The sequence below is a fragment of the Cynara cardunculus genome (genome assembly GCF_001531365.2).
Source record: "Cynara cardunculus var. scolymus isolate 2C chromosome LG 2, CcrdV1, whole genome shotgun sequence".
NCBI lineage: Eukaryota > Viridiplantae > Streptophyta > Magnoliopsida > Asterales > Asteraceae > Cynara > Cynara cardunculus.
In genome coordinates, this window is record NC_037529.1 from 49,546,440 (window position 1) to 49,556,975 (window position 10,536).

Below are 10,536 nucleotides of genomic sequence, written 5' to 3' on the forward strand. Positions count from 1 at the left end.
TAAAGCAATTCTGCCCTCCTTTCATACCCCATTCTTTGCCCCTGAACATAAGTTTACAGTAATTATCAAAATGATATATATATATATATATATATATATACACACACATATATATAGTTTTTTAAAAAATAAAATAAATACTAAGTTTAGATATATTACCTGTGATGAGTTGCAGTCATACTCATGAAATATGATTGGGTCCTGGTATGATTGATATGAGTATACAACCAATTTGACCATATTTCTAGAACCATATTGTAACCTTGGTGGTTATCAACTATGTTGTATTGTTTGGGTTCTTCAAATGATCCATTCCTAACAAAAAGAAAGACATTTCATAATCCATCAACTAAAACCAGCAAATCTAATGTAGCATTAGAAGTACGAACTCACAATATTTTCAATTCAGGCATTCTCCACCAGAGGTACGAGTTAAAGACTAGTACATCTGCATTAACCCAATGTTTAGCATGTTTCTCTATGGATTCAATTCGAACTATACGATCATTTGTTTTATGCATTGATGGATGGTCAGCATTAGATTCCACCAACAATGGAGCCCAATAAAAATCAACTGAAACATTGTACTCCTATAAAAAAATAATGACATAATTAAAACGTGTCAAATAAGAAAAGAAATGAAAGCATGAACTCCATATGCATAATGAACCTTTTGTGAAGGAAATTAGCATTGAAAATGTACAAAACAATGAACTCCACAACAACAAAGGAAATGTTTGGGTGTATAACTTTTTTAATCACTTTATAACCTGGGGAAAACATTATGGTATTAACGACATGTATCTTATGTAATAAAAGTTAGTATAAACTACATTAAAATAAAACATATTTAGTTTTGGTTCATATTTAAAAAACATACTTTTAAAAGCTACATCTTGATAAATGTACTACGTCTTTGAAGCAATTAAGTGAACATAATATAAGTTCATTTAAAATAACTTATTTAAGTTTTGTAAAAAAAAATTCATTTTTAAATTTTTATTATTGAACTTTTTTGTTTGAGAAGCATATTGTGGTAGACATCAAAATGGAGATCTTGTTAGGTTCACAAAAATAGAAATAAGAACATAATACATTTTATTTTAATGCAACTTATTCCAAAAGTCGTATGTGTGTGTATATATATATATATAAGGGTTCAAATAAGAACATTTATAAAGTAATAAACATTTACATTACATGTGATTTTATCATAAAAATCATGTGACTAATGAACAGTCAACCTATGAGGGTGCACGTTTGGCCTAACGACCTCAGAGGTTTGACCATTCCTGCTTCCTTAATCACATGGTATAGGGAATCTTGTGTTCCTTACTTTGACCATGTTTTCTTTTGAATATCTCTCTCTATACATACATACATATATATATATACACACACATATACATATATAGGTCGGTTCATGTGAGAACCATAAAATTGAGAACAATTGATACATTTACACTAACGAGTTTCAGTGAATATATGCATCAATGTATATATAGTTACATACATATTAGATATGTATTGATGAATATATTCATTGACCAAATACATATTCGGATTATATATATGCATAAATGAATATACATGTTCTCACAGTTCTCTAATATTTTTTTTATTAACCTGAATATCCAACCCGCTATGCGAACGGACTAATCCCAGGGCGACCACCTGCTTTCCAGATAGCCTAGAGTCACCGCATTTGAACCTCCGTGGCCACAAAGGTATTTTTATTCCTCCTTGGATTTAAACCTAGGACCTCCTGGTACTTTTGACATTTGGAGTCAAGCTCAAACCAATCAGGCACTACCTTGTGGTGCCTAATTGGTTAATTTGGTTCTCACATGAACATGAGTATAGGTGATAATCAAATGAAAACCTCAAAAAGGTTACAAACCCTTTAGAACCGATATAAAATATCTTTTTACGTGATTGTTTCATCAAATATTATGATTTAAAATATACTTTTACGTATGTTTGTGTTCACATTGTGAAAAAATACATGTGGACTTTTTTGTTCATATAGTGAAACGAAATATATATGTAAATTTTTTTGACAATTGTGAAACAAATACTTGTGAAACTATCATATTGTGAAACAAGTGTGTGAGAAACAATACCTTAAAGACCTAACATTTGATAAAAATGATGAAAAAACAGATTTAAATCGATTTTCATGGGTTTAAACTTTTTTATAGTTCTCATTTGATTTGCCCCACATATATTTATAATATATATAGGTGGAGGTTCAAACAAAATATTTTCATTTTACGAAAACACAAGAACACTCTTATCACATGTGATAATACATGTGAGGGACCTTGTGGTGTGCAGACGATTTAATCCATGATCTAGGTTGCGTCTTTGATTTTGTATCACATCAAAAACACTCTTATCACATATAAAAATACAGTGATGGGGCATAGTGACTTGTGGGCGACTTGGCCCACAACCTAGGTCACACCATAGGTTATTTGTGTCACCGATTTAATATCACATGTGATGACTATAGTAAAAGATTGCGCTTGTGTTTTGTAACAACTCGTCCCACATTGATAAATGTGAGAATTGTTAGCTCCTTATAAGTCTGAAGTAGTGGGCTACCAATAACTTCCACCATGGTTTTAAGTTGGATTCGAAGTTATTGGGCTAGTTCGTTGCTTTGGGCTTTGAGATGTTACAAATGGTATTAGAGCCGATCCTTGTACCATCAGGATGGTGGGGCAAACCTCATCGGGTATGATGAGTCCTCAAGAGGGGGTGTTTGTAACATCTTAGGCAAATCTCACATTGCCGATGACCAAGAGGAAGATTATGGATAAGCCTGATGAGGACGTCAGGAGTTTAAGTGGAGTACTTTGTAACAACTCGTCCCACATTGATAGAATGTGAGAATTGTTAGCTCCTTATAAGTCTAAAGTAGTGGGCTACCAATAACTTCCACCATGGTTTTAAGTTGGATTCGAAGTTATTGGCCTAGTTCGTTGCTTTGGGCTTTGGGGTGTTACATGTTTTCATAAAATGATAGTGTTCTCGTTTGAGTTATTTCATATATATATATATATATATATATATGTATATATATATAGAGAGAGAGAGAGAGAGGGGAGCGATCAAATGAAAATCACTCCAATTTGTAAAAACCATAAAAACTACTCTCATCTGTCGTTAATCTTATGAAATTTTTTCATGAAATTTTTTCATGAAATTGTTAATCTTGTGAAATTATTTCATATAATACTTTTTTTGATGAAGTTGTTTCATATGTGGTTATGAAATTGTTTCATATATTACTTAATGAAATTTTAATGAAACTGTTTCATGTATTTCTCTAAAATTAAAATAATGAAGATGATAATATCCATGATTAACACCCTTCATAATAAAAATGNCATAATAAAAATGGTTAATCAACCTCTCATAATTACAAAAAAATGAACAAAATGAAAAATTATGATTGGTTGAATGAGGTTTTCACGATTTTTACAAATTGAGTGGTTTTTATTTGAACCCACCAAGATATATAGGGTTGGGTTCCGATGAGAAGAGAAATTATGGTGAGAAGCTTAAGAAGAGATATTCACCACTGGATCAATTCTAATTGTATGTCAACACTAATGAGGTGCACCAAGATACAACAGATCAATTCCCTTATAAAGACAATTCATGGATAGACATGAAATTAAAAGTGATCGAGGGTTCAAATCTTTTCTTATGTTTCTCACCGTAACTTTTCTTCTCATACGATTATTCGCATATATATATATATATATATATATATATATCTCAAAGGTTTAGATACAAAGTTTGAAATTCTTACAAATCATACAAACCATAATTATCACTTACATAAGAAAACAATTGAGATAATTATGGAAGATGATAAAATTTATTTGTTATGATAATTGTTTTAGATTAGAAAACAATTGAAATATATATGGAACTAGATATTTATTAGGATAGATGGACGGTTAATTGGTTCGTATGATTTACATGAAGTCAATGGTTTGTAACTGAAACTTCATATATGTATGTATATATGAAGATATACATAGGGGAGAGATCAAAATGCAAATCAAGTCATTTGTATAAAACTGTACAAAACTCATTCAATCAATCATAATTTTTCTATTTTCATTTTTTTAGTTAAGAGGGTTGATTAATAAATTTTATTGTGGAATAGTTGCCTTTTTACATAGATAGAAAAAAAATCATGTAAATTAACGTATCAGTTCTTAAGGTTATCCCAATTTCATGGTTCCTCAAAAGAAGATACTGAAACCAACATAAACAAATTACATTATTATAAACACAAATTTTAATGAACCTAAAATTTAGATTATATCTAGATTATGAGATTATGTATATAAGTTGTTATTGCATAAACTTTTATCAATAAATAATTTAACAAAAAATGTGAAGTATATGTTTTTATATAGCTTGTATACATTTATCACTACAATAAAATTGATTTTATAGAACATATAAAATGTAGAATTGTTCTAGAAAATACTTTATATGACTTCAGTTTATATAATCAAAACAAAAAGTGTCTTATCTAAAAGTGTTATAGTATATTTGTAGAACGTTTTTAAATCTTTTAACAAGTTTGGTAACACTTTTAACATAAAATGTCGTATTAACTATTTTACACGACAATATCTAAAAAAGTATATTATAAACACTAGTGTCCTATAAAAAGTGAGTTTATATGACGTTTCTCAAAAACTTCCTATAAAATAGCTAATATGATACTTTATTTTAAAAACATTCTAAAAACTTATTGTAACACTTTTAGATACGATATTTTATAAGTAATTTGGTTCTATAAATCTAAGTTCTACAAAATATTTTATTAGGATGCTTAGACAGTTTAAATGTTTTATATATCCAATTTTGTTATAGTATATATTTTTTTAAAATGCATACTTTAAATGTTTACTGATATAAATATGGATTTCGTCCATGTCATGTGTATTTTAACGGTTTATGTTTCTTAACTTCATTTAATAGGTTTTTGATCTGATGTTTGTTCATTTCCAATAGATTTTGTGTCCAAAGACCATTAATTTTATTCCTAATGTCTAATTAAATGAAGAGTATTTTAGTTATTTTAATTTGTTAGCAGCTTAATAAGTTTAATGGAACTAACAATTAATTCGCTAAACTATGCATGACTATTCTGTAGTGGTTTAATGATATAGAAAGTGACTTACCAAGTAAAGGGAACTTTATATAGAAAGCCAAGTTTTTTTTCCAAAACATGTTACTTACAACTAAAAAAACGCTCTTTACATCTGGGAAAAAACTCTTCCAAACAAAAACTTTTCCAACTTTTTTCTACGATGTGCATTCAATATTCATCACTACTAGGTCTTGAGTCTGTTTTTATAGTTAAAGCTTAGTTGTCCAATTCCTAAATTATTAAACTCAAAACTAGTAATAAATGACAACTTAATGCCTTTTTAGATAATATATTTATGTTAATAATGTTATATATACATATATACATCAATCATCCACTACCACGTAACTTCCATCACCCTCCACCATGATCTACAAATCCACGCACATTCTATATCTCAAGAAAATCAAATTTCTCAACTCTCAAGAATGAACATGACAAAATCCTAAATTAAAAACTTAAATCGAAACTTCAAAACCAAAACCCCAAAACTCAAATCTTTATTTCCATTGTTTTAAATATATAATTAATTTGTTATGTGTGACATTAATTATATAAATTTTGATATAAATTTTTTATGAAATAAGTAAATAATAAAACTATGGTTGGTTTTAGGTTGTTTATTAGTTGATTTCTAAGTGTATTGGTTGCTTCCAAGTACAATACAAGCGACAATTAAAGTATTAAACAAAAAGGGAACAATGTATGGGATGTAAAAAGTATGTTAAGAGACATGGTCTCCCATCCTTTCTTCTTTTCTTCCTTTTGGATGTATCATATATATGCATTGTGTGGTGGTTCAATAAAAAAAGGTAATACATATTTTCATACTATTCTAACTCTTTCTAAGTTTTTCTCTCTAAGATTCAAAATGTTAAGAGACTTTTGAGAAAGAGTTATTGAGAGAAAAAAATGAGGGGATACATACTTGGTTTTTATTTCTAAGGTAGATATAAAAACACACTAGTTTGGGTTGCAAGGAACTAGCATTCAAACAAGAGGTCACTTGGCGTGGATCAACTTTGGAGGAAGATCGTTTTTCTTCTCTACCCGACATCAACGTTCAAGCTTCAAAGGTTGTAGTTCTAAAACCCACTATGGTTGTGTTTTTCGTTTTTTCTAAGTTCTTTAGTGCATGAGATCCTTGTTGGGAGTTTTTGTGAAAATCATTGTAGGTTTATTTTATGCTTCCATTGTATCTTTGATAATATTGTTTTAAAGTTTCCTATAAATCTCATCAATACATATAGGGTTAAATCAAATGATAACCAGGAAAAAGTTTCAAACCCGTGAGAACTGATCTAAAAATAATCTTTTACATGATTTTTTTCCATCAAATGTTAGGATTTCAGATATTGCTTCATATATATTTGTTTTATAATATGATAGTTTCACATGTATTTGTTTCACCATATAAATATTTTTATGTGTATTCTTTATATCACTAGGAAAATAAAAAAGTTTCACATGCAATTTTTTTCATAAGATGAACACAAACATATATGAAACAATATGCTAAATCATAGCTTTTGATCGAAAAAATAATAATGTAGAAAGGTATTTTTATATCGGTTCACACAGGTTTATAATATTTTTGTGGTTCTCATTTTATTATCGTCCTATATACATATATATTATATATAGATTTGTTATTTTAAGCCACGTCTTGGAAAACGTCATGGCCTCGCCGTGACTCATAAGACTTAAGGCTTGACCTCTCCGCCACACCACGCCATACCACACACCATTTAGAACCTTGTTTTATATAAAACATGTTTCATTTATAAAGGGATGAACATTTGACCACTAAGTCACACAACACTGATACGACCTAGTAATGGGAGAACGGCAGGCGTAGACTGGTCAACCCAGGAAATGTCAGTGACAAAATGACCCGCACCCGTGGAAGCAATTTCTGGGATCTCTTCTTTTAGCATTAAATGTTTTCAAAAATTGCATAATATTTTATACAGAGTTACATGTTTAATATACTTTTTATGATATGATTTTATTCATGAAAATCATGAACTCCTTAAGAGTTGTAAGCTGGCTATAATATGCATTTTTAAGACAAGAAATTTACTATCAGACAAGGGCATGAGGCATGCTTAGAGCCTTTGCCATTTTTAAGCCGTTTTAACAGGGTCGTCCGTGGGGGAAGCATGGGCGCATGCCCATGGCCTAAAAATATTAGTGGTCCAAAATTTTTCCTTAGTATATAGTATTAGTCTAAATATAATACATATAAAGAGACCCAAAAAATTGTAGCACATAATAAGAGACAAAAAGAATTTAATATATAATAAGGGTCCAAAAATATATTAACTAATTATATTGGAGAAGAAAATCAAAAAAATATTTAATTGATTATTTGTTATATGTTATTACTTATTGTCTCTCTAATATCTTTTATCTGGTACCCTAAGGTGTAATGCTATTTGCTATTGATATCTCTATATGTTTAACTGTTTCATGTTTCAACAATTCAACGGATAACAATTTTTAAGCTCATGTGTTTGCTATTGTTATATGTTTTTGTTGAATATTTTTATCTATTTCTGCTTCTACTGATTATTATTATTTGCTTATGTTGTTTGCATAATTGTTTTGTTGGCTATTGCTATCTATTCTTGCTTCTATATATGATATTGTACCATTGTTTGACGATCTATCTATTGTGCTTATGAGTCATGACGTATTTCATGGTTTTGTGATTAATCAATAAATTTTTAGTACTAAATATATACAATAATGCATCTTATATAGGTCATGTTCCATAAAGTTTTAATGCTAACATCTTATTTTAGTAGAGTAAGAAAAAAAGAAAAAGGAAATTCAATTATTTTCATCAATTGTTTGACTTATTCATCTTTTATTGGGATTGCACTATAGACCAAAAGATTCTATGTAAGTGCTCAAGCAGCCATTCCTTGAGTGTGGAGAATATAGGTCTCATTCATTGTTTGTTCTTATTGAATCTCAATGAATAATCTTTTTCTTCCACATTCTTACCGATCCTCATTTCTTTACTTGTCTAGAAAACCTTTATGATATTTCTTTATCATTGTAACGTAACATGATACATGACGAATTAATGTATAAGTTACTTTATTTTGTGATGAATGTACCCTAGGAATGTCGATAGCGAAGAGTTTTGAATGATTATGTACAAATACTTATTTTATTATATGGTAAAACAAGGTTTTTTTGTATCACTAAAAGAAACACTTTTTTAATTAACTAGAAAGGTATTTGTGTAATGCTGTGAGATATATCTCGATTTTAACCTTTTATTTTATTTTGTTCTCTGTCGATGTTATAATACAGTTTTATGTGGTTTTGAGAAAAATAATAATATTTTTATTTTTAAATAAAATATAAATTTAAAGATATCTTAAATTTTCTATAAAAATATAAGGACATTAGTTTCAAATTAACTGTTTAAAAGTTCTTGTTTTGTTGTGTAATTTCTTTAATTCAATGTTTTTATTATAATTTAATTTAGATTTAATAACGAAGTAATTTATTTTTGATTGAATAATATAATTTTTATAAAAATAATAATTAAGTATTATGTTATAATACATTGATTATCTTAATTATATTTTAGATTTTTTATTTAAAATAAAATGTTTATCCAGTATTTGATTATGTTTATTTGAAGTTAGTTACACAAATTCAAACGTGGGGTTTTAATAAGTTGTACTTACGCATTATTTACTTGTAATCTTGAATTTTAAGTAATATGTATCAATAAACAGTATTTCCTGTATAAAAGATAATTTCTAAAACTTTTTGTCAAATGTCTTATAATATAGTATAGATTATCTTACTTTATTTTAAATTTTTATTGCAAATAATAATTATAGTTTACCACATTTCGTTAAATACATATTTAATATTTAAAAACACAAGAAATAGTGTTTTAGCAACGACTTTTACCGTCGATAAAAGTCAAATTATCGTCACAAACGGTTTATAGAGATGATATACCGTCCTATAGCTTCTTGCTGAAACATGTCGTTGCTAAATTACCTTATATACCGAAAGCATGAAACTCGTTTTTCTAGTATAAAATGAAAAGATGGGCAACATGTACACAAATGTTACACTATTGTCTTGTCAAAATAGCAACATGGTTTTTACGATCAAAATCAACAGAAAATAGTGGTTAAGATGGCTTAATTTTAAATTCGTAGTTTGATATTTGCTTTTCAGCTGTTATTTAGTTTTGAAATTAAAAATAAATTTAATTTATTAACAAATAACAAATAATATTATTATGTGAGAAGGGATGAATCACTCACAAGTGCCTTGAAGGTGAGCAAGGAGACATTACGGACTTTCTGCATTCTCTTCTTTCCAAGAGGGATGACTGATTGAAGCATACAAACCATTGACAACCATTGGTTCCTATTCACCGAATCCCCTACGAAAATTACCCTTTTACCCTTCAACTTCTCCAAAACTTCTTTTCCGTCAAACCTACGTACACATACAATCAACAGTATAGTTCAAATTAAGTACAAATTGCATTGACAACACATAGACGCTTAATCATATATGATTATTAAACACACATTCAAAGAAGTGTAATCATATATGATATTAAAACTTCTCGACTTCTCATAAAATGTTTAACTTCTCGCATGATTCTTCCTCCCTCTACAAGCTATATATATATATATATATATATATATATATAGAAAGAGAGAGATAGAGAGAGAGAGAGAGGGGGGGGGTTGACCTTGAAAGGTTACATGCATGGGGTTGCCATCTCCATTGTTGATAGTTTGAATCCATTCTTCCATGTTGTTGACAAGCAAACTCACCAGTAATATAGGGACATTCGAGTTCTTTGTAGAGAGGATAAGAGTGGTTGTCATGGACCCATTTGCCAGAGAACAAATCACACCCATCCAATGAATCATAATTAACATAAGCAGCGGTAGTGTTAACAACTAGTGGGGGTGGGGGAGGACTACTCTTGTCTTCTTCATACATGGTATAACAAAAGGCTATTATTGTGGCAATTATGAAGAACATGATGACACTGCTTTCAAACATATGCTTCACATCCCATATTCCTATCAACTGTTTCTTCTTCTCCATCTCTCACAGTACGTAGTCTCGCTACCTATCTGAATCTGATTAATTATAATTAAGATGATCTAAGAATGCATTAAGATTGATGAAATACCCCATATCTTCCCATTTAACCTCTCAACCATGCAAACGTATGCGTTACGGAGGTGTACAGCATGGTACTGCGTGCCTCCAATTTTCAATAATTATATTACATGACACTCTTAAGTCAATTGTTCCCATTTTTCATCTGCAATTTGGTG

General features: G+C 29.2%; 1 protein-coding gene across 1 annotated transcript in view; it reads right to left on the reverse strand.

Moving 5' to 3' along the window:
* LOC112506145 (protein trichome birefringence-like 34) overlaps positions 1 to 10,300 on the reverse strand; it is a 30,973-nt gene extending 20,673 nt beyond the window's left edge. Inside the window, exons 1-5 of the mRNA XM_025110171.1 lie at positions 9,936 to 10,300; positions 9,496 to 9,673; positions 394 to 590; positions 160 to 315; positions 7 to 41 (exon numbers count right to left, since the gene is read on the reverse strand). Of these exons, the coding sequence (XP_024965939.1) occupies positions 7 to 41; positions 160 to 315; positions 394 to 590; positions 9,496 to 9,673; positions 9,936 to 10,300 (931 nt within the window). The remainder of the gene's footprint in view (positions 1 to 6; positions 42 to 159; positions 316 to 393; positions 591 to 9,495; positions 9,674 to 9,935) is intronic.
* Positions 10,301 to 10,536: the final 236 nt, after the last annotated feature.